At 42.1% G+C, this 25,297-nt stretch overlaps 1 protein-coding gene and 1 pseudogene across 1 annotated transcript in view; both read right to left on the minus strand.

Moving 5' to 3' along the window:
* The window catches only part of ALDH7A1 (aldehyde dehydrogenase 7 family member A1), a 51,486-nt gene that overhangs the window by 8,375 nt on the left and 17,814 nt on the right, over positions 1 to 25,297 (minus strand). Inside the window, exons 6-13 of the mRNA XM_003259902.4 lie at positions 24,197 to 24,329; positions 22,556 to 22,600; positions 18,528 to 18,605; positions 16,032 to 16,129; positions 8,875 to 8,916; positions 6,328 to 6,422; positions 2,806 to 2,890; positions 1,177 to 1,283 (exon numbers count right to left, since the gene is read on the minus strand). Coding sequence (XP_003259950.3) covers positions 1,177 to 1,283; positions 2,806 to 2,890; positions 6,328 to 6,422; positions 8,875 to 8,916; positions 16,032 to 16,129; positions 18,528 to 18,605; positions 22,556 to 22,600; positions 24,197 to 24,329 — 683 coding nt within the window. The remainder of the gene's footprint in view (positions 1 to 1,176; positions 1,284 to 2,805; positions 2,891 to 6,327; positions 6,423 to 8,874; positions 8,917 to 16,031; positions 16,130 to 18,527; positions 18,606 to 22,555; positions 22,601 to 24,196; positions 24,330 to 25,297) is intronic.
* LOC115831789 lies at positions 192 to 292 on the minus strand (annotated as a pseudogene).

The raw sequence follows: 25,297 nt of genomic DNA on the forward strand, positions 1-25,297 counted from the left end.
GTAAAAATAACCAATAAATAGATTCTAATTGCTCTGAATACAAAGTTTCCTACTGTACTTGAAAAGGAATTCTCCTTTCCATACAAATATTAAGGACCCAATTCAAAAGCAACCACGACTCAGTTTCTTCTATGTCCTTCCAGAAATGTCCCATGCATTTTCTGTCTTTTTTTTAAATATGGAATGCTTTTTAAAATATGGATATGAATTTGCATATCATCCTTGTGCATAGGCCATGCTAATCTTCTCTGTGTCGTTCCAATTTTAGTATATGTGCTGCCAAAGCAAGCACTGTTGTCATTCTTTAAAACATGTATTTCTCGCCAGGCACGGTGGCTCACGCCTGTAATCCCAGCACTTTGGGAGTCCAAGGCGGGTGGATCACGAAGTCAGGAGTTCCAGACCAGCCTGGCCAACATGGTGAAAACTGCTTCTCTACTAAAAATACAAAAATTGGCTGGGCATGGTAACGGGCACCTGTAATCCCAGCCACTCAAGAGGCTGAGACAGGAGAATCGCTTGAACCTGGGAGGCAGAGGTTGCAGTGAGCTGAGATCATGCCACCGCACTCCAGCCTGGGCAACAGAGCAAGACTCAGGAGCCTGAGGTGGGAAGATTGCTTTAGCCCAGGAGGAAGAGGCTGCAGTGAGCTGAGATCATGCACCACTGCACTCCAGCCTAGGTGGCAGAGCAAGACCCTGTCACAAAAACAAACAGCCAAGCGTGGTGCCCGATGCCTGTAATCCCAGCACCTTGGGAGGCCAAGGTGGGTGGATCACTTGAGGCCAGGAGTTAGAGACCAGCCTGGCTAACATGGGAAACCCCATCTCTACCAAAAAATACAAAAATTAGCTGGGTGCGGTGACATGCGCCTGTAATCCCAGCTACTCGGGAGGCTGAAGCAGGAGAATGACTTGAACCCAGGAGGTAGAGGTTGCAGTGAGCCAAGATCGCGCCACTGCACTCCATCCTGGGCACAGAGTAAGACTCTGTCTCAAAAACAGACAAACAAATAAAAACATGTATTTCTTTGTTTTATAACAATATATATAAATAAAGATGGGAGAAGAAGGATGTCAAATGGGGTGGCTTTCCCAATATGCCCAGAGCCCTGCTTGTGTCTCAGGGAAAAGAAGTTTAAAAAGCTGTCACGACTGATCTCAGAGCATCCCTTACCTTGCCCCCAAAGACCACTGTGCCACCTTCTTTCTTTGCTTCTTCCACTGCTCCAAGAAACATGCTCACTGCCTGCTTGGTGTGGAGTGGCCCATAGAGAACATTAGCTGGAGAGAGAAAAGGAACGCTGGCTCATCATTTTGCCCTTTATGGCATCATTTTATTATTAGAACAGCTTTCTCAATGAACAGACCAATCCCTTCCTATATGCTCTCAGTTGAGAACATAAGTCAGCATCCTTTTTCCATAAAGAACCAGATGGTAAATATTTTATGCTTTGGAGGATATACGTGATCTCCATCCCAATGCTCAACTCCATAATTGTAGTGCAAAAGCAGCCACACATGACATGCAAATGAGTGGGTATGTGCCGAAAAACTTTTTTTTACAGAAAAGGCAGGGCCAAGTCTGTTTGCCAACTTCTAGTTTAAAGGAATGGCTATCAATTACTCAAAGCACTGCACTCAAAATATAGGGTCAGTTTACTCCTTACAGTGTGACCATTCTCTAAGGAAACATCACAGTCTCAGTAGTTGGGGAGTAACTCAAGGGGGAGAGAATGATGCTGTCCTATGTTATGGCTGCTGGGGACTAGAGCACTGACAGTGACCCAGCGACAAAGGAAGAAGGAAGATGTAGGTAGGCCTCTATGAGGAGAAGGCAAGTTAGCAGAGCCATCCCCACTCTGGGTGAAGAATGTTTCCAGCAGACAGCACAGCAGGATAGAGCCTGGCATGCCTGGAACACTGAAAGGACATTGGAGAAGGTGGAGCTCTGGGAGCAAGAGGGAAAACAGACACAGAAAGGCTGGTGAGAAGGCAAGCATGGCAGGAGGCAGACAGCAGACCAGGAAGGATTGGGAGCTTGTGAAAAAGAAGAAATCAAGAGGACTCTAGGTTTTAATCTAAAAGCAGGCCTGGCACAATGGCTCACACCTATAATCCTCGCACTCTGGGAGGCCGAGGCAGGCAGATTGCTTGAGGTCAGGAGTTCGAGACCAGCCTGGCCAAAATGGCAAAACCCTGTCTCTACTAAAAATACGAAAATCAGTCAGGCATGGTGGAATGCACCTGTAATCCCAGCTATTCGGGAGGCTGAGGCAGGAGAATTGCTTGAACCCAGGAGGCGGAGGTTGCAGTGAGCCGAGATCAAGCCACTGCACTCCAGCCTGGGCAACAGAGCGAAACTGTGTCTCAAAAAAAAAGAAGAAAGGAAAAAAAAATTGAAAAGCAATGAGAAGTTACTGCGGAGTGTTTTAAGCAGGAGAGTGAATTATCTGATTGCATTTTAAAAATCAATCTGTAGCAATGGATGCAGAAAGGTCAGGGGATTCTTGCAGCCTTCCATAAGAGGGATGGTGTTGGCTCGGACAAGGGTAATGGTAATGAGAGAGAAGCGCACTAAATCTCATTCCATCTAAACAACCTCTCCCAGTCTCACCCACTAGCACACATCAAGCACCCAGGGTCGAAACCTAGGAGCAGACACAATACCCCAGAGCCTAATAACCTGCTTCATGTGTCTTCAGGCCTCTCAGGAAAGGGAAAGAAACTCCAAAACTCAGATCAGAAAACACTTGCTAACAGCTCTCAAAAAGGGATAGCTTTGAAAACGGAAGGAGATACTCACGGTCCCATGGGTTCCCAACTCGGACCTGTGCATAGGCCTTTTTAAGTCTGTTTACAACCTCATCGTGGATGCTTTCATGTACAAACTAAACGAAAAAAGACATATTCAAGGGCATAGTACGATAAATGTACACGTTTTTAAACAATGAATAATTTCCTTGTTACTGAAATATTGTAATCTCTAAAAATATAAGCAAATCAAAGCATGTTTTTTAATTATATAATTTCTCATTTTAATATTAACTATATGAAATTAAAAATTTCCTTTTAGGTAGATATTAGAATAAAATCATAAGCCATTTTTTTTTTTTTTAAGACAGAGTCTCACTCTGTCACCCAGGCTGTAGTGCAGTGGCGTGATCTCAGCTCACTGCAACCTCCGCCTCCCGGGTTCAAGCAATTCTTATACCTCAACCTCCCAAGTAGCTGGAATTACAGGCACCCACCACCACACCTGGCTAATTTTTTGTATTTTTAGTAGAGACGGGCTTTTGCCATGGTGGCCAGGCTGGTCTTGAACTCCTGACCTCAGGTGATCCACCCACTTCAGTCTCCCAAAGCGCTGGGATTACAGGCGTGAGCCGCCGCACCCGGTCTGTAAGCCATGTCTTCATCACATTTCCAAGGATGTACTTGGCTAAGCTTCATAAATGCATTAAAGAAGGCCTCAAGTACATCTGTCCCATACTGTAACCCTAAGTCCCAGTGAACACAGAGCATAGTCATAACTGATCTCTGCTGGGTAGCTACAAACACTTAACCCCTGGTCACATAGGTCTCCAGAGGAGGCCTTAATTAGGTGAGGACAACCCTTGCATTCTCTGGGTAGTTGTGAGGTCCACGCTATGCTCCAAGTGGCAGAGCTGAACTTGCTAAACCATCTATGCTCTGGGTTAGTCTCCATGTGATGAATGAATTGACATTATTAGATAACTAGTCATGAAGCAGTCCATAGTATTGGAATTTTATATATATACTGCTAACTCTAAGGAAATCTATTTGGATAATGACTAATATTATCTATTAATATTTAAAATTAAAATTGGCTAAATAGAGAAATATTTGGCTTTCATGTCATTTCATATTTTACCATGTAATAAAGGGTATAGTCATTTGGAGTACATGGTTTTTTTTCTTAGCTTTAATGTAATCTTTAATGCAATTTAATGTTTATGGTGAAAAAATTTAATAAACTTTATTGTTACAAATATAGTATCAGATTATTTGAGAATGTCAGCTATGTAAAAATATTTACTTTCATTTGTGCAAAACACCTGAAAAAAGAAATACGAAAAAGTATGAGAGGCCGGGCATGGTGGCTCACACCTGTAATCCCAGCACTTTGGGAGGCCAAGGCAGGCAGATCAACTGGGGTCAGGAGTTTGAGACCACCCTGGCCAACATGGCAAAACCCCATCTCTACTACAAATACAAAAAAGCCAGGCACAGTGGTGGGTGCCTGTAGTCCCAGCTACTCAGGAGGCTGAGGTGGGAGAATCACTTGAACCTGGGAGGTGGAAGTTGCAGTGAGCCGAGATCGCACCATTGCACTCCAGCCTGGCCAACAGAGAGAGACTCCATCTCAAAAAAAATAAATAAAAAAAAAAGAAAAGAAAAGTGTGAGTAAGGTAAAGATAATTTTCATATATCTTATGGCCGGGCGCAGTGGCTCACGTCTGTAATCCCAGCACTTTGGGAGGCCGAGGTGGGCAGATCACGAGGTCAGGAGATCGAGACCATCCTGGCTAACACGGTGAAACCCCGTCTCTACTAAAAATACAAAAAAAATTAGCCGGGCATGGTGGGGGGCGCCTGTAGTCCCAGCTACTCGGGAGGCTGAGGCAGGAGAATGGCTTGAACCCGGGAGGCAGAGTTTGCAGTGAGCCGAGATTGCGCCACTGCACTCCAGCCTGGGCGACAGAGTGAGACTACATCTCAAAAAAAAAAAAAAAAAAAGAAATTTTCATATATCTTTTAGCTTATTCTAATTAATTTAGATTATGTCAGTCTCATTAAGAATTTGTTCACGCTCATCGTGAATGAGAGCAAAAACCCAAAGCCAATTCCTTAATAATTCAACTGAAGGCTTTTTTCATTACAAAAGGAAAACTTAACAATAATAAAAAAGGCTCAAGTCCAACAGAGCTTAAAAAGAATTTTTTTTAAATGGCAAATGCAGCCAAATTTTGTACCTAACTAACACTTCCTCAGGGCTGGGCATGATGGCTCCCACCTGTAATCCCAGCACTTTGGGAGGCCGAAGTGGGTGGATCACCTGAGGTCAGGAATTCAAGACCAGCTTGGCCAACATGGTAAAACCTCGTCTCTACTAAAAATACAAAAATCAGCCAAGCAGGGAGGCACGTACCTGTAAGTCCCAGCTACTCGGGAGGCTGAGGCAGGAGAATCGCCTGAAACCAGGAGGTGAAGGGTGCAGTGAGCAAGATCGCACCACTACACTCCAACCTGGGCAACAGAGCGAAACTCCAACTCAAAAAAAAAAACACTTGCTCAGTTATAGTATAGTCTTTTAGTACCATAAAGTCATGAAAATCAAAGTTGTAACACATACTAAACTGAAGTCCAGCTCAATCTTAGAGATTAAACTTCCCAAATCCCACACTGAAGCTAAACCACATCTCCTTATGTATACTTAATATTAATCTGTCCTCTCGATATATATATGTATGCAGGCTATATATGTATATACAGAGGTCACACACTTACAGAGCCATTTGCTTTTCAGTGAATCATGTCATTTCAAGTCAAATCTAATTGTAGACCTGAGGCTAAAAATTAAAATGTTTATTGATTGGTTGAGATAGGGTCTTGCCCTGTCGCCCAGGCTGGAGTACAATGGTGCAATCATGGCTCATTGCAGCCTCATTGAGCCCATTCCTGGGCTCAATTAATCCTCCTGCCTCAGCCTCCCAAGTAGCTGGGACTACAAGCATGAGCCATCATGCCTTGCTAATTTTTTTTAACTTTTTATAAAGACAGGGAATCACTTTGTTGCCCAGGCTGGTCTCGAACTACTGGGCTCAAGCAATACTCCTGCCTCAGCCTCCCAAAGTGTTAGAATTGTATGTTTACGCCACCATGCCCAGCCTAAAATGTTTAAAATGTTTTACTACTTCAAATGTTTTTATAAAAGAGCAAGACTCTATTTTTAGCTATAGTTTAATAATTCTTTTTATTTTTATCTTGTTTTATTCTCTAAATGACACTGGACTTCGTCCATATTGTTCTAGGAGTAGGACTGAAAACCGGTCTCATCTCCTAGTCCAACTCCAATCAATTGGTAGTCGAACCCCTATTAGCTTGGGGTGGGAAAAAGGCAAAGTCCCTGATTGATTAACAACATCTGCCATGAGCACAGAGAACTGGACCACATATTTGCCAGCCATATCTAGAGAGCACGTTGTTCTAGCAGTATTGCTGACACCTCCCTAACAGCAGAACTCATTAAAAAGTAATGTTTTAAGAGCAAGACAATCTCACGGGCCTATGCAGATATACTCACCAGTCGCCTCGCAGTGGTACACCTCTGGCCAGCTGTTCCCACAGCAGCGAAGAGAGCTGATGGAACAACTAAGCTGAGGTCGGCATCTTCAAAGGCTTAGGAAAGCACAAAAACACTTCCATCAGTGAACCAAAACAGGTAGACAAGGTATTTGTTAGCTGGTATAAAACAATGTTGTTTTGGCCGGGCGTGGTGGCTCACGCTTGTAATCCCAGCATTTTGGGAGGCCGAGGCGGGCGGATCACAAGGTCAGGAGATCGAGACCACGGTGAAACCCTGTCTCTACTAAAAAATACAAAAAATTAGCCGGGCGTGGTGGCGGGTGCCTGTAGTCCCAGCTACTCGGAGAGGCTGAGGCAGGAGAATGGCGTGAACCAGGGAGGCGGAGCTTGCAGTGAGCCGAGATTGTGCCACTGCACTCCAGCCTGGGCGACAGAGCGAGACTCCGTCTCAAAAAAAAAAAAAAAAGTTGTTTTTTGGTTTTGGGTTTTTTTTTTGTTTTTTTTTTTGAGACAGAGTTTTGCTCTTGTCGCCCAGGCTGGAGTGCAATGGCGCAATCTCGGCTCACTGCAACCTTTGCCTCCTGGGTTCAAGAGATTCTGCCTCAGCCTCCCGAGTAGTTGGGATTACAAGCATGTGCCACCACACTTGGCTAATTTTTGTATTTTTAGTAGCAACAGGGTTTCACCATGTTGGTCAGGCCAGTTTCAAACTCCTGACCTCAAGTGATACACCCACCTTAGCCTCCCAAAGTGCTGGGATTACAGGCATAAGCCACCGTGCCCAGCAAACATTTTTATGAAGTGCAGTAAAAGAACATCAAAACTATTGTTGTAAAGTAAGCATATTAATGTTACAAAGACATATATACACATAAGGGGGAAAGGCACACTCTTCTTCCAAGGAAGATTATGAGCTCTACGATATTTACCCAGATATAGAAGGGTAAATTGAGGCTCTCACTCCTCTGGCCTCTTCATCTTTTATTTCTCAGGGGGTTTTTTGTTTGTTCTTTTTTTTTGAGACAGAGTCTTACTCTGTCACCCAGGCTGGAGTGTAGTGGCACTACAGCCTTGACCTCCTGGGCTCAAGCAATCCTCCCACCTCAGCCTCCCAGTGGCTAGGACTATAGGTGCATACCACCACACCCATGTAATTTTTGTATTTTTTGTAGAGATGGGGTTTCGCCATGTTGCCCAGGCTGGTCTCAAATTCCTGGATCAAGTAATCTACCCGCCTTGGCCTTCCAAAGTGCTGGGATTACAGATGTGAGCCACTGCACCCAGCCTATTTTAACTTTTCAAGCCTCAGTTTCCTCATCTGTAAAATGGGGCAATAATGCCAGGGGTAATAATGGATGGTAGTAAGTAGCTAAGGAAAAGCTGTGCTCTGAGGTCTGGCTACCAGGATACAAATACTAGAATTTGTCACTTGCTATCCTGTCACTTCAGGTACATAATCATTATAAGTCTCAGAAGATAACCTTTAAATTAGATTAATAGCAGTATTTACTTTATAGGATTGTTGTGGGGATTAAATGAAATAATGCATATAAAACTGCTGAACACAGTACCTGGCAGACACTAGTGCTCACTAAATGCGAACTATATTTTTTACTGAAGTCTCTCTTTAAAAGTTCATCCAGAGGCCAGGTGCGATGGCTCATGCCTGTAATCCCAGCACTTTGGGAGGCCAAGGCAGGCGGATCACTTGTGGTCAGGAGTTCAAGACCAGCCTGCCAACGTGGTGAAACCCCATCTGTACTAAAAGTACAAAAATTAGCTGGGCATGATGGCATGTGCCTGTAATTCCAGCTACTATGGAGGCTGAGGCAGGAGAACAGCTTGAACCTGGGAGGTGGAGGTTGCAGTGAGCTGAGATCGCACCATTGCACTCCAGCCTGGGAGACAGAGTGAGACTCTGTCTCAAAAAAAAAAAAAAAAGTTCATCCAGAACAAACACTTCACCATATACTTCTTATATCTTACACATACTTCTTATCTGTATCAACTACAAATATCTAAGCATTTTTGTGACAAACTCAAACAGTTAAAAAAGAGCATTAAGTAATCTCTAAGCTTATAGGTAAGTGATTTTTTTTAATGCCTTAAGGACATGTTCCTTCCCAATATAAAAGCACTCAATATTCCACTAAAGGCAAAATAATGTTTTTGAAATCTAAAGAAAGGATCAAGTCACATAAGAGTTACTTAGGTTATTCTAGAGAAATGTGGCCTGTTTTCAGCAAACAGAAGAAGAAAAAAACAAGAAATAATGCCACACTACAATGGCAATGGAAGTCTCATTCACAGGTTCCAGATGATCCCAGGTAACATGTTCTAAACATGAATACCTTTCCTTCCTAGTTACCTCTGCCTTCGAAACAAGCTTGTGTCCCGTCTCCCAAGTAAAATTCCGAAACAGAGAAACCGGGTCTCAGGCATACGCAACATGCAAGAAATGAGATCCCAAACAAGTTCCATATATTCAGAATGGCGATTGTGGAAACTGAACAGAAAACAAACAAAAACAAAGAGGCAGCCTTACCAATAATGGCATTGTTTCCTCCAAGTTCCAACAAACTTTTCCCTTTACAAAAAATTATATATAAAAATTAATGCCTAGTTCCACATTTACTGCACACTGCTACATAGCCGAATCCCAATTAAATTATAAAGCCTGTCCAATTATTTTTTATATAGCCTATCCCAATTACACCCTATCCCAATTATTTTTCAACTTATTTTCTAATTTATAAAGTAGCATTACTACTGTATCAATATCAAATGTCCTGATTTTAGTAACTACTTGGTTATACAAGAGAATGTTCACATTCTTAGGAAACACACCAAAATATTTAGTAATAAAGGGGACACATCTTTGACTTACTCCAAACAGTTCAACAATAATATGCACCCACAGAGTGTGTGTGTGTGTGTGTGTGTGTGTGTGTGTGTGCATGCACACGTGCATAGATTTTGTTGGAGAGAGAGAAAATGATAAATCAAACGGGGCAAAATGTAAGCAATCAGTGACTCTGATTAAAGGGTTTACAGGAATTCCTTATGTTGGTCGTATAATTTTGGTTTGAAATTATACATGAAAGTCTACAGCCAAACCAAACCAACCTGAACGTGCCCAGTCTTGTCTGACATTATTCAAGAAAAATAAAGTAAAATGGGACAGCCACTGTAGTAAACAGTATGGCAATTGCCCCAAAAAATTAAACAACAGAGCCTGGACAACATGGCAAGACCCTGTCTCTACAAAAATTAAAACAAACTAGCTGGGCATGGTAGTGTCGGCCTGTAGTCCCAGCTACTCGTGAAGCCCAGGAATTTGAGACAATAGTGAGCCGTGATCGCACCACTGCACTTCCAGCCTGGCCAACAGAATGAGACTGTCTCAAGTAAGTAAGTAAATAAATAAATAAATAAATAAATAAATAAATAAATAAGAGAATTACCACATGACCGAGCAATTCCACTTCTGAGTATATAACCAAACATACTAAGGCAGGGACTCTGTAGATATTTGTATACCAATATTCATAGCAGCATAATTCACAATAGCCAAAAGGTGGCAGCAACCCAAATGTGCATCATCTGATGAATTAATAAATGTAGTATATCAATACAGTGAAATATTATGCAGCCTTTATTTTTATTTTTTTTTTTTTGAGACAGGGTCTGACTCTGTTGCCCAGGCTAGGGTGTACTAGCATGATCATGGCTTACTGCAGCCTCAACCTCCTGGGCTCAAGCAATTCCCCCACCTCAGCCTCCCAAGTAGCTGGGACAACAGGCATGCACCACCATGCCCAGCTCATTTTTGTACTTTTTTTTTGGCAGAGACAAGGGTCTTGGCATGTTGCCCAGGCTGGTCTCAGACTCCTGGGCTCAAGAGATCCTCCCGCCTTGGCCTCCCAAAGTGCTAGGATTACAGGGATGAGCCACCACACCTGGCTTATTATAGAGCCTTAAAAAGGAAATCCTACTACATGCTACACGATGGTTGTACGTTGGGCCGGGCGCGGTGGCTCATGCCTGTAATCCCAGCACTTTAGGAGGCCAAGGTGGGCAGATCAAAAGGTCAAGAGATCAAGACCATCCTGGCCAACATGGTGAAACCCCGTCTCTACTAAAAATACAAAAATTGGCTGGGCGTGGTGGCGGATGCCTGTAATCCCAGTTACTCAGGAGACTGAGGCAGGAGAACTGCTTGAACCCATGAGGCAGAGGTTACAGTGAGCTGAGATCGCACCACTGCACTCCAGTCTGGCAACAGAGCGAGACTCCATGGTTGTACCTTGTAGACATTACGTTAAGTGAAATAAGGTAGTCACTAAAGGACAAATACTTATAACCCCACTCAAATGAAAGTAGTCCAAATCAATGAAACAGAAAGAAGTAGAAAGGTGGCTACCAAGGGCTGGGTGTAGTGCAAAGGAGGGATTAGTGTTTATAGGGTATGGAGTTTCAGTTTTACAAAATGAAAAAGTTCTAAAGATAGGCTGTATGATCATGTGAATGTACTTGACACTACTCAACTGTGTACCATCTTAACCATTTATAAGTAAATTTTATGTTGTGTGGACTTTCCCCCACAATTAAAAAGAAAGAAAGAAAGAAACCTATGGTCCATAAGGCCACCACAAAAATCTCTCCTTACAACTTGATAGTGTCTTCCAATCTTTCCTCTGTGCATTTATATCTAGTTGAGATTATATTATTTCATTTTACTTTATTTTTTGATGTCTTACACCTTTCCCCTAAGTTATTAAAAGTCAAGAAAAGAAAAATCACTCCATAGCATTCCATCATGATTACATACCAAATTTTATTTAGCTGTTTCTCCAGTGTTGAATATATTTGTTGATTATCTACTTAGGTTAGGACTCTTGATAGACATTGCCAACCTATATTCTAGAAAAGTTATATAGCAGGCCATGAATGCCATTCTTTTTTTTCAGTCAGAGTCTTGCTCTGTTGCCCAGGCTGGAGTACAGTGGCATGATCTCGGCTCACTGCAAACCTCCGCCTCCTGGGTTCGAGTGATTCTCCTGTCTCAGCTTCCCAAGTAGCTGGGACTACGGGCATGCGCCATCACGCCCAGCTCATTTTTGTATTTTTAATGGAGACAGGGTTTCGCCATATTGGCCAGGCTGGTCTTGAATTCTTGACCTCTGGTGATAAGCCCGCCTCAGCCTCCCAAAGTGCTGGGATTACAGGCTTGAGCCATCACAACCGACCCACCATTTTTTTTTTTCTTTTTTCAAGAGTCACTCAGGCTGGAATACAGTGGTGCTATCATAGCTCACTGCAGCCTCAATTTCTGGGTTCAAGCAAACCTCCACCCTCAGCGTCCCAAGTAGCTCAGAAAACAGGCACGTGTCGCAACACCTGGCTTGTTTTGTTTTAAGAGACAAGTTTTCACAATGTTGCCCAGGCTCTGGTCTCATTCCTAGCTTCCAGCGATCCACCCACCTTGACCTCCCAAAGTGTTGGGATTACAGATATGAGCCACTACACCTGGCCTATAAATGCCATTCTTACCTTACTCCTCTCAGCATAAAGATCTGAGAAATCTGTTTGCCTCAATTTTAGACATATGTTTATTTATTTATTTTTGAGACAGAGTCTCACTCTGTAGCCAGGCTGGAGTGCAGTAGTGCAATCTCAGCTCACTGCAACCTCTGCCTCTGGGTTCAAGCAATTCTCTTGCCTCAGCCTCCCAAGTAGCTGGGCATGCCGCCACACCCAGCTAATTTTTTTGTATTTTAGTAGGGATGGGAATTTCACCATGTAACCCAGGCTGGTCTTGAACTCTTGAGCACAGGCAATTCACCCACCTCAGCCTCCCAAAGTGCTAGGATTACAGGCATGAGCCACTGTGCCCAGCCTTAGACATATATTTATTACTGATCTTTTGATCATCAATTTCCTTAAGTGCACTTTAAAATCAGCTTCCATGTGAATAACTTTTATTCATTTGTGATATCAGGAGCATATGTGACAACAGCAGAGTATCTTCTCATTTCCATTGCTCTGAAACAGGTAAGCATCAAGTGAATATTAATTATGAAGACATGGCTGTTATTACCAAAAGCCACCAAATGCTATACCAACTCTAATCTCTGCTGCAATCACTGAATGAATGACAGCTTGCTGGCTATAGCATAGCACTATGCTAGGTGTTAAGAAGAGAAGGAAGGAAATGGAAGCTTTTACGCCTGACATTAGCTTCTCCTGCCTGGCTGCAAGTGATGTTTGGCAGAATAGGAGGGATCTATACTTTCTACATCTTTCCAGTTCTCCATCAGGCGCTCTCTGACTATACTCCTAACCACCAACTCCTCCAAGAAAAGCACCTATAACTTAAGACAGGTAGATACATTTTAAAAATTATAATTCTACTACTATTACTACTACTACTACTTAGCCAAAAACAACCAACTACCATGTTGAGTAAGGAAAAGGGGAGAAAGCTGAGAAGATGAAATCTGCTAGTGGGACTAATGATGTTGAGAATCTTTTCATGTGCTAATTGGCCATTTAAGATGTCTATTCTAGGCCTGGTGCGGTGGCTTATGATTGTAATCCCAGCACTTTGGGAGGCCAAGGCGGGCGGATCACGAGGTCTGGAGTTTGAGACCAGCCTGGCCATTATGGTGAAACCCTATCTCTACTAAAAATACAAAAATTAGTAGGGCGTGGTGGCGCATGCCTGTAATCCCAGCTACTTGGGAGGCTGAGGCAGAAGAATCGCTTGAACCTGGGAGGCAGAGGTTGCAGTGAGCCGGGATCTCCCCACTGCACTCCAGCCTGGGCAACTGAGCATGAGATTCCATCTCAAAAAAAAAAAAAAAAATGTCTATTCAAATCCAATGCCCATTTTTAATTGGGTTGTCTTTTATATTCTTACATTTTAAGAGTTCTTTATATATTCTACATACAAGTTCCTTATCAAACGACTTCCAAACATTTTTTGCCATTCTGTAGGTTGTTCTTTTCACTTTTTCCTTTGTCCTTTGAAGCACAAAATGCTTTAATTTTGACAAAAACTAATTTGTCTTTTAATTGTTGTTGCTTTGTGCTTTAGTTGTCATTTCTAAGAAACCATCGCCTAATCCAAGGTCATGAAAACTTATTCCTATGTTTTCTTCTGAGAGTTTTATAGCTCTTTGATACATTTTGAGTTTGTCTTTGCGTAGTAGATGTAGTAGGGGCCTGACTTCACACTCATGTGTATAGATAGCTAGTTGTGTCAGTACCATTTGTTAAAAAGACCATCCTTTCCCCATTGAAATGTCCTGTCACCCTTGACACAACTGACCATAAATGCAAGGGTTTATTTCTGGACTTCCAATTCTATTCCATTGATTTTTATGTCTATCCTTATGCTGGTGCCACATAGTCTTGATTATCATAGTTTTGCCGTAAACTTTTTGACTGAGAAGTGAGAGTCCTTCAATTATCTTCTTTTTCAAGATTGTTTTGGCCTTTTAGGGTCCTTTGCGTTGTCATGTGAATTTTAGGATTAACTTGTCAATTGTTACAAAACAGAAAACTGGGATTTTTACAGGAATTGCACTGAATCTGTAGATCATGTGGACCATATTGAAACCTTAACAATGTTAAATCTTCCAAAAAATGAAAAGGGGATATCTACTCATTTATTTAGGTCATCTTTAATTTATTTTGATGATGATTTGTAGTGCTCCATGCAACAGACTTACACTTCTTTTGTTAAATGTTTTCCTAAGTATTTTATTCTTTTTGACGCTACTACAAATTAAATTGTTTTCTGGATTTCATTTTTGGATTGTTCATTGTTAATGTATAGAAATATAATTGATTTTTGTATCTCAATCTTGAGTCCTGCAACCTTGCTGACTTTTTTCATTAGCTGTTTTTTAATAAATTCCTTTTTAAAAGCAATGCCTACATAGTTAAACAGTTAACAGATTAGTCAAATGTTGTCTTATGCTGGGATTAAAGTCTAAAATTCAGCCTAACAGCCAAAAATTGATAGCCAATATTATCCTCAAAAACCTTGGAAGTCATCCATAAAGCACAGTACAGTATACAAAGCTATGTCTATACAACCCTTTTCAATCATGTATCCAGAATCCATATCCATGATCCATATGCATATGGATACATATGGATCCGTATCCATGACCCATATACATGAGAGAAGAGCAGATTTAAGCCGTCTATTCCACACTCACTGTAAGTTCTGTACTCAGTGTTCCTGTTCAGATGATGACATTTTTCTCACCACTATACTATAATGAGAAATGATGACATTTTTCTTCTTTAATTTGCCAGATAGGACTAGTACAATTTGATAAGTGTAAAAAGTAAAGTAGAGGTTCCTCTTCAAAGACTTTCCTCCCCATCTAATTAAAAATAAATAACAACTACTCTTAAAAGCAAAATTTATTCAAAGACTCGTGCTCCTAAATATTTGCCCTGGCATGCTTATACTGGTCCAAGCACACATTAGGTCATAGCCTGTTCCTCTTCCTTATTTAAAAATGTTTTTACCTTTCTTAGCATTCCACAAGTTACTTTCTCCTTCCTTTGTTTTCCTCTACCTTTGGGTCTTTTAAAAAGTTCTAAGTTGCTAGCCAATCAGGACAAATACAAAATGTGAGGTCCCATTCCAGCCAATGGAAACTGGACACAGCAGTAGAGTGGACGCGTCAGGTTATAAATGACCCTGTCTCCTTTGTTCAGTGTACTCTCTGGCAAAACTGCTGGCGACAGCACCCTTTCTACAGGAAGTAAAAATGGCCTTACTAAATAAATTTATGTTCAAGTACTATTTCTTTACAGCACCAAAAAACAAACATTTCAAACATAAATATTCTACGTGATTCAATTATATCCATTTAGAGAGAAAATGACTTCCTTTCATAATTTTTTTTTTAGACGGAGTCTCACTCTGTCACCCAGGCTGGAGTGCAGTGACGCGATCTCGGCTCACTGCAAGCTCCGCCTCCCGGGTTCACGCCATTCTCCTGCCTCAGCCTCCCGAGTAGCTGGGATTACAGGCATGTGCCACCACGCCCAGCTAATTTTTTGTATTTTTGGTAGAGACGGGGTTTCACCATCTTGCCCAGGCTGGTCTTGAGCTCCTGACCTCCTGATCCACCCGCTTTGGCCTCCCAAAGTGCTGGGATTTCAGGCGTGAGCCACCGTGCCTGGCTTGAATTTTTTTTTTTTTTTTTTTTTTTTTTGAGACGGAGTCTTGCCCTGCCGCCCAAGCTGGAGCGCAGTGGCGCAATCTCGACTCACTGCAAGCTCCGCTTCCTGGGTTCACGCCATTCTCCTGCCTCAGCCTCCAGAGTAGCTGGGACTACAGGCGCCCGCCACCACACCCGGCTAATTTTTTGTATTTTTAGTACAGATGGGATTTCACCCTGTTAGCCAGGATGGTCTGCATCTCCTGACCTTGTGCTCCGCCTGCCTCGGCCTCCCAAAGTGCTGGGATTTTCATAAATTTTGGTATTTAAATTTAGGACTTCCCTAATATTTAACTGCTAATAACTGTACCCTTTTCTTTTACTTAGACATTCAAATAAACATGACCACTGCCTCCATGGAAAAGGTTGGGGGGAAAACAAAAACTCAACTTTTAGATTTCACCTCCATATTTGAGAGAATTAAAATCCTCATTAGAAAGCCAACACTTACCAAACCTCTCCTGCACCATCAGGGCCACCTGTTTTCCCACCTGAGTGCTCCCGGTGAAGGACAGCAGGTTCACTCGTTCATCTTTGGCCATTGCTGTGCTGCAAGGGAACAGACACGGTCGGTCACCCAAGCAGAGAAACCCAGCAATGACAACATCTAATGGTACCCAGCACTGAAGTGCCCTTGAAAAAGCAGTCCCTCAAAGCTACAAGAAAGTCTGTCCCAGGGGAGCAAGGGAAGGCCTTCATGAGACCGAAAAAAGTTTTTCACAAGTAGAACTATTAGGCAGAAGAGGCTAACCTGCTGTGAGCATTTGAATAGAAATCACCTAGAGGAAGTTGTTAGGGAAGAAAGTCTTTCCTGTACTGAGTGAGTGACTGGACAATATGATCTTAGCATTTCCTTGCTGAGCATTCCAGTTTTACAGACTTTTAATTGCTGTGTAATTCCTTTAAGGATTAAAACATGGGCAGGACCAGCCTAGGCAACATGATGAAACCCCATCTCTATAAAAAATACTAAAATTAGCCAGGTATGGAGGCATGTGCCTGTAGTCCCAGCTACTTGGGAGGCTGAGGCGGGAGGATCGCTTGAACCTGGGAGGCGGAGGTTACAGTGAGCTGAGATCAATCCACGGCACTCCAGCCTAGGTGACAGAGTGAGACCCTGTCTCAAAAAGATAAAAATAAAAGAATTCAAACTTAAAACCCTGTAGGGAAATATCCGAAAGCAGGGGTCCCCAAGCCCCAGGATGCTGACCAGTACCAGTCTGTGGCCTATTAGGAGCCAGGCTGCACAGCAGGAGGTAGGCAGCAGGGGACCCAGCGAGCATTACTGCCTGAGTGCCACCTCCTGTCAGATCAGCAGCAGCATTAGATTTTCATAGGAGTGTGAACCCTATTGTGAGCTGTGCATGCAAGGGATCTAGACTGCATGCTCCTTATGATAATCTAAACTAATGCCTTATGATCTGAGGTGGAACAATTTCAGCCTAAAACCATCCCCCTGCCGTGGTCGATGGAAAAACTGTCTTCCACTAAACCAGGTCTAGTCCCTGGTGCCAGAAAGGTTGGGGACCGCTATCCTAAAGTATTCCTCATGGAAGCCAACTTACAAAGGCTATGCTAGGATTTCCAGTTGCTTCTAAGGAATGCAAATCAGACACTACTGATTTGAACCTCTTTGCTCCTAGTTCAGCTACAAAGGGTCCAGTGTGAGCCAAGCAGGGCAGCCACAGCATCGGTCTAACGTAGGGCTGGACGGCTTGGCTCAATTGCCTAGGTCAGTCTTCCGAGGTTCAACCCAGCAAGTATGAGCACTAATACTCAAAGTGGCTGCTGCTTAACATGCTCCTGTATATACTACCATAATTATCTGAGCTATTGCAAGGCCAGCACAAGGACTAAATACCTAGAATGCAAGAATACAGTCAAAGGCCAACTCATGTTTTAAATGACACTTAGATAATATTTCACTCTGCATTGTACATGTGGGAGTTGTATTTTCTAAAATTTTCTTATTAATATGAAAAACAAAGTAACTTATTGCTCCTTTTTGAGATTGCCCAGTAAGTACAATAGTATGTTAAAAGTGTTGGAAGGCGAGGAAACTAACGCTTTAGCCACACCAGTATGGGTTGTAAGACTTGACTCCTGGAAAACTCACCTAATCAAAGTCTAAGCTGGTAAGAACCTCAGCTTTCATTCCAGTTCAGCACAATTATAGTCCATGTCATCTTAATATTATGCCAAGTAAAAGCAGCAAGACACAAAAGGCCACATATTACATTATTACATTTATACAAAATGTCTCAAATAGGCAAATCCATAGAGACAGAAAATTCTTTAGTGGCTGTCAGGGCATGAGGGATGGAGGGATGGGAAGAGACTGCCAATGGGTATGGGATTATTTTCTGGGCTGATCAAAATGTTCTGCAATAAGATAGTGGTGATAGTTGTACAATACTCTGAATATTTTAAAAACCACTATATTGTACACTTTAAAAGAGCATTTTTATGGTACACGAATTGTGAATTATTTGGCAATTAAAAAAGAAAAAAACAATTTTACTAAAAAGAGGCTTTGTTCCCAGGGTTCCCTTTTTCAGTCAGCTGAGAAACTCAGACAATAGGCTAGGTTCTTGGCAGGCAGTGAGACCCCAGACTACAATTTCATAGCTTTCTTTGTAAGTAAACACCTTGATAAACCAAGTGTCAGGAAGTCATAGGCTGCCCCCGATTACAGCAGTTTGTTATTTCGGGATATAAACACCTTACAAATAGTACCTATGGGCAATTAAAAAGACAATTCTTATTCATCCTCCAATAGAGGTTAGGCATTAATAAAATAAGAACCCAACAAAGTCCATAATAATATGATTTCAAAAACCATTCTCAACTCCTTAGTTATAAGTGAGTTCATTATTCTAGTAACGATGATTCTAGTTGGTCAACCTGGGGTCCTTCAACAGAGGATGCTCTCAGCCTAGTAACCTACCCAATATCTGCTCCACCACAAGTCAAGGAACAAATTGCACCAGGCAGCTTGTTGTCCTCCAGAACCTTGGCTATTATCCTAGAAAGGAAAAAGCAACTACTGAGGCAATAATTTAATTTCTTAAGTCATTTTTTTAAAAACAAGGAATAAATTCCAACCACTTGACTCTCCTTTTTTCCACTTTCTCTCCCATCTCTCAAATATACTACTCTCTTGCTTTTTCAGCCCACTTTTCAATTTCTAAGTAACTGTTCCTAAATGGACTTCTAACATTAAGAACCCTCTTATACCAGACTCTGTCCTCAAACATTCAGACCTAGATTTCTCCTCGCATATTGAAAATGCCGTTTTCAAAAAACTATTAGCAGAATTTTTTTTTTGGTCCTAAAAGAATCTTGAGGCCAGGTGTGGTGGCTCATGCCTGTAATCCCAGCACTTTGGGAGGCCGACGCAGGTGGATCACTTGAGGTCAGGAGTTCAAGACCAGCCTGGCCAACATGGTGAAACCCCATCTCTACTAAAAATATTAGCCAAGAGTGATGGTGGGAGCCTGTAATCCCACCTACTCAGGAGGCTGAGGCAGGAGAATCGCTTGAACCTGGAAGACAGAGGTTGCAGTGAGCTGAGATCGTGCCACTCACTCCAGCCTGGGAGACAGGGAGACTCTATCTCAAAAAAAAAAGAATCTTGAGAAGAAGAAAAAAACATAGAACATAAACAGAAGACACAAAGCATTGTTCAGGTAGCTCAAACTGTCATTGTTTTCAAGTATTTTCTCCCAAACTATGAGGACACATCTGGTTCAAGACAGCAAACTGATCACTGGGCCTTTTATTTATTTATTTATTTATTTATTTATTTATTTATTTATTTATTTTTTGGTCTTACACAAATCTATTAAAATGATGATTAAAAAGGAATAAGACCTAGAACGATGAAGGAAATTAGAGGTAGTCACCACCAGCAAATAAGAGATTTAAACACATCTCTGCAAAGCAGAGTTAGAGAAGTTGTAAAGCACAAATTGGGGAAGGGGAAGGGATCCCCAAAACCTAAAGTAAATGCCACAGACACAAAAGAAGGAGCTGGGGCCACCCTGCAGAACCCTGAAAGAGCTTGGGGCTAGTTCCCACTAAATCATGTTGGTCAGAAAATATCAGTGCCCTGCAAGCTAAAGAATTGTGGACAAGCAGAGTTTTTTCTCTTGTTAAAATGAGAAATACATTTAAATACTACTTAAATCTGATTTTGAGTTATAAAAAAAATGGCTAAAATAATTCTGGTTTCTCTGAAAAAGGATTCCATTCATTTTGAGTTTCCAGAGGACCAAAGAGCAAAGGTTATTTTCATCAATCATCTCAACTTACTGGCTACTTTCCGATTTGTTTAAATTTCAAAAACTCCCAAATCCCATGCTCACTTTCATAGAAAAGGTATCATTATCACACCTAAGTTCCCCTAAAATACCCTTTATAGCTGTTTTCTTTCTTCCTTCCAATCCAGGATCCAATCAAGGATAATGAACTGCAACTCTCATGTCCAAGACCAGGTTTCAGGATGTACAATTCTTCCCAGGGACTCCAGGTGTCTATATTGTCTGCACAAGTAGACTGCACTCTCTTTAAGGGCAAGGCTTTTGTTTTGTGCCTATGGGTAAAGGTTAACAAACCCCTCCCCCTAAGGCATGAGAATCTAAGTTGAAGTTGAACTCTAGCACTGTTCTCCACGTTACCTGATAAGTGTCAAAAGAGTGTCGGCAGTGTTTCTTAGACAACCCGGCTTATGGTAAAAATGACCCCTGCCTGGTCACTTCCATCTGAACTGAATATCTATGAGCTATTAATGGGAATGCCATGCCTTTTGGCCTTTACTGAGTGCAGTGACACTTGTAACTGCATGTCCCTGTGGCCCCTGAAAGCTACAATTGTTACAAGAGATTTTGGTTTCTGTGGGGCATTAGGCTTTAAGCCAAGGTAACCCCACACCTCTACAATGTGGCTCTCACTTTCTTGTACCTGTATGATTGCAACAAGAACACTGATTAAAGAGGAATACCTGATGCCATCCTCCTGACAAGCTATGCTCCTGTCCTATATCCTTCTGAATACACAGAAGAACCATATGTGGCCTGTGGTCATCTTAGGAATCTGAAAATTTAGTTGAATTTACAAAGACCTCCTTGTAGCACTGCATCACCCACCCTTAGTTAATTCCAGCAAAATGTAGCATCATTTTACTTATTATCTTCTATTACAAAAGCAAGTAACATTTTCAATGCTTTGAAAACTATCAACCAGCATATAAACTCTTACATGAACATTTCAAATTCTTCAACCATTTAACGCAAACAAAAAAAAAAGGCTTAAAGCAAAACCAGTATCAAAATGAACAATATTTTAACCAGCTACTTCGTAACAATTAAGTCAGTTCACTACTTCCACATTAATTATTCTGCTGGATTTTGTTTTTTTTGTTGTTGTTTTTTTGGGTTTATTTTTAGGCCAGGGGCAGTGGCTCATGCCTGTAATCCTAACACTTTGGGAGGCCGAGGCAGGCAGATGACTTGAGGTCAGGAATTCAAGACCAGCCTGGACAACATAGTGAAACCCCATGTCTACTAAAAATATAAAAATTAGCTAGCTGGGCATGGTGGCTCACACCACTTTGGGAGGCTGAGGCGGGCAGATCACGAGGTCAGGAGATCGAGACCATCCTGGCCAATGTGATGAAACCCCATCTCTACTAAAATACAAAAAATTAGCCAGGTGTGGTGGCACATGTCTGTAATCCCAGTTACTCGGGAGGCTGAGGCAGGAGAATCACCTGAACCAGGGAGTCGGAGGTTGCTGTGAGCCAAGATTGCGCTACTGCACTCCAGCCTGGCGACAGAGCGAGACTCCATCTCAAAAATAATAGTAATAGCCGGGTGCGGTGGCTCACGCCTGTAATCCCAGCACTTTGGGAGGCTGAGGCGGGCGGATCACGAGGTCAGGAGATAGAGACCATCCTGGCTAACACAGTGAAACCCCATCTCTACTAAAAATACAAAAAAAATATCTGGCTACGGTGGCGCGCACCTGTAGTCCCAGCTACTTAGGAGGCTGAGGCAGGAGAATGGCGTGAACCCGGGAGGTGGAGCTGGCAGTAAGCCAAGATCACACCGCTGCACTCCAGCCTGAGTGACAGAGCAAGACTCCATCTCAAAAAAAAATAATAATAATAATATTCTAATATGAAGAACTCTCTTGCCCACAGACTCCACCCCAATTTCTCTACTAATAATTCTGAAATCAGAATGCAGACCACGTAAGCAATGGAACATCAAAGGTACATCCTAATCTTACATGGGAAGGCACCCTAACTCTATACATCCTCCAAATTCCAGAATGACAAATCAGTCACATTGCTTTTATGACTTAACCAGAGCTGCCAAATTCCCAAATATAAGTAAAGCACTAATAATTTTTTAACCAACTTAAAGTATAATTAAAAAAGAAAGAAATTTGCTGTAGGCAACTCTAAGTGTTGAGCTAAAATGAACCACAAAAAAAAAATAATAATAATTTTTTAACCAAAAGATGCGATACATTTTAGTGTTAGATGAATCAGCAGATTAGTATAATAATCAGTTTTGTTAACACTCTATTAAGCAAAAGCAATAAAAGTATTAGCTGGATAGAAATCTATTCCCAAAACCATTAACTTGTTGAATAGTGAGAAAATACAGCTCCTAAATTGCAAAAATTTCCTTTCCGCTGAAGATGCTTTTATTTTCCAAAGTGACAAAATAATGTCTGCAAGAGTTCAATCAATATGTCAATATCTGGCATGTTTCCAAAGAGTTAAATTAAATGACATGGCACTGAAAGCACTCTGTATATAAAAATAATATTACAAGCAAAGGAGAAAGAGGTTATCCAAATTCCATGCTATGTGACTCTCTGACATCAGATTAAAAAGTCAGGGCCTATCAATCACTCTTTCAATATTATTGCATACCCAGGAAAAAGAAAGCCATATGTACTTACTTTGTGACAGCCACACTAATGAGGGAAGTGGTTGGAGCTCCTTTCCTTAAGAAGGTTAAAACAAAAAAAGAAAAACTTATTTAACGGAAACCATAAATACCTTTTATTATCAAACAGAAGCAAAAGTGTGAGAAAAAGCTCTGTCCAATTAGACAACTAACAAGTGAGTCTAGTAACTGAAACAGAAATCTGACCTTCAGCTGGGTGTCTTTGAGACCTAAGGAACAACAAAACTTTCATGAACATAAAAATGGCACCAAGCAATTCTGAATCAGCTTGCTGCACTGATCACAGGAATCACTACATTAACCTCAGCCAATTATAGGAACAGAGTGAAGCAGAAATCTACCAACGTGCTGCATTAAGTAAACTTTCCTTGGAAAACTCAGAGCTGAGGAAAACTACACAATGGACCTTTTTAGATTAGAAAGTTGGAAAACATGAGTTCCTTTCACAACATGGGGCAGAACCCTGAAAGAGCTCGGGGCTAGTTCCCACCAAACCATGTCAGTCAGAAAATATCAGTGCCCTGCGGGCTAAAGAATTGTGGACAGGCATGGTGGCTCACGCCTGTAATCCCAGCACTTTGGGAGGCCGAGACGGGCGGATCACGAGGTCACGAGATTGAGACCATCCTGGCTAACACAGTGAAACCCCGTCTCTACTAAACATACAAAAAAAATTAGCCGGGTGTGGTTGCAGACACCTGTAGTCCCAGCTACTCGGGAGGCTGAGGCAAGAGAATGGGGTGAACCCGGGAGGCGGAGCTTGCAGTGAGCCGAGATCACGCCCCTGCACTCCAGCCTGGGCGACAGAGCGAGACTCTGTCTCAAAAAAAAAAAAAAAAAAGAACTGTAGACAAGCAGAGTTTTTTCTCTTGTTAAAATAAGAAATGCAGTTATTAGTCCTCCCAAATATGTCCTATTTTACAGTTAGTTTTTGAATACATTCAACTGAGTACCACACATTTAAAACAATTTAATAACTAGTGGAACAGATGCAAGCAAAATGAGCTAAAGACAATTGTCTTGATTTTCCTTATTTAATTTCTTCCACTGAACACAAAAGCAAAAAACAAGTAACTGTTTGCCATCTACAATATAACATTTTTACTATCAGATATTTTGTAGAGTTGAAAAATTTAAGACCTAAATGGGAACACTGACCAACTGCCTCAGAATTACTTGGGAGTTCACTATCAAAGTTTTATTGGCCAAGTGCAATGGCTAATACCTGTAATGTCAACACTTTGGGAGGCCGAGGCAGGTAGATCACCTGAGGTCAGGAGTTCAAAACCAGCCTGGCCAACATTGTGAAACCCCATCTCTACTAAAAATACAAAAAATTAGCCAGGCATGGTGGCACATGCCTGTAATCCCAGCCACTTGGGAGGCTGAGGCAGGAGAATTGCTTGAACCTGGGAGGCGGAGGTTGCAGTGAGCTGAATTCGCATCATTGCACTCCAGCCTGGGCAACAAGAGTGAAACTCCATCTCAAAAAAATAAAATAAAGTTTTATTGAAGAAGCCAGGTGTAGTGACGCACACTTATAATCCCAGTTACTCAACAGGCTGAGGTAGCAGTATCTAGAAACGGCTATTTTTATCACTCACTACTAAATAGGAAAGTGAGCAGGTCTTACCAGAGGCAGACATTTCCACAGATCATGGCAATGGCGTTGTTCCAGCCATACACTGCCACAGGGAAATTGAATGCCGTGATGATTCCAACCAGACCTACAGGATTCCACTGCTCAATCAGCGCATGGCCAGGTCCTGAGGACAGGAAAAGGATGGAACATGCAGAAGCATGTTAATTTAATGCCCATCAAGTTAATAGAAACAAACGTACAGCAGACCGGAGAAGATTCCAGATGCCTCATAGTGGGAAATTGCTACACAGCCATGGGATATCGGTACATTAACTAATGTACAACAAAAGTGGTTATTACTATACTACCTTGTGAATCATAATGATATTCATTATGCCTCTGATCTTCATAGCAACTCTGCATAGATCAGAGCAGTATCAGTGTACCTAGGAGACAAGGACACTTTCTAGAGATGATGGGTGCCCTAGGTGGTATGATCACAAAGGGCAGAACATGACCAGGGCACAGGGGCTTCGGCCCATGTTCTTTGTTTTGTTTGGTTTTGAGTCAGTCTCACTCTGTCACCCAGGCTGGAGTGGAGTGGGGCAATCTCAGCTCACGCAACTGCACCTCTCGAGTTCAAGCAATCCTCGAGCCCCGCCCTCCTGAGTAGCTGGGATTACAGGCATGTGCCACCATGCCCAGCTAATTTTTGTATTTTTAGTAGAGAAGGAGTTTCACCATGTTGCCCAGGCTGGTCTCAAACTGACCTCAAGTGATCCGTCCACCTTGGCCTCCCAAAGTGCTGGGATTACAGGAGTGAGCTACCACGCCTGGCCTCCCATATTCTTTATGTTACCTGATGAATCCCTGGGCCAACTTCTCTGAATTCAAGACAAGGTGGCTCATTTATTGGTGGAAGATGGGAAGGGGGAGTTCTAATAATTATATATAAGTTGAATAAATTACGCAGGCCGGGCGTGGTGGCTCACTCCTGTAATCCCCGCATTTTGGGAGGCTGAGGTAGGTGGACCACCTGAGGTTGGGAGTTCAAGATCAGCCTGGCCAACATGGTGAAACCCCGTCTCTACTGAAAAAACAAAAATTAGCTGGGGGTGGTGGCAGGTGCCTGTAATCCCAGCTACTTGGGAG

This window comes from Nomascus leucogenys, chromosome 2, assembly GCF_006542625.1.
Source record: "Nomascus leucogenys isolate Asia chromosome 2, Asia_NLE_v1, whole genome shotgun sequence".
Classification (NCBI taxonomy): domain Eukaryota; kingdom Metazoa; phylum Chordata; class Mammalia; order Primates; family Hylobatidae; genus Nomascus; species Nomascus leucogenys.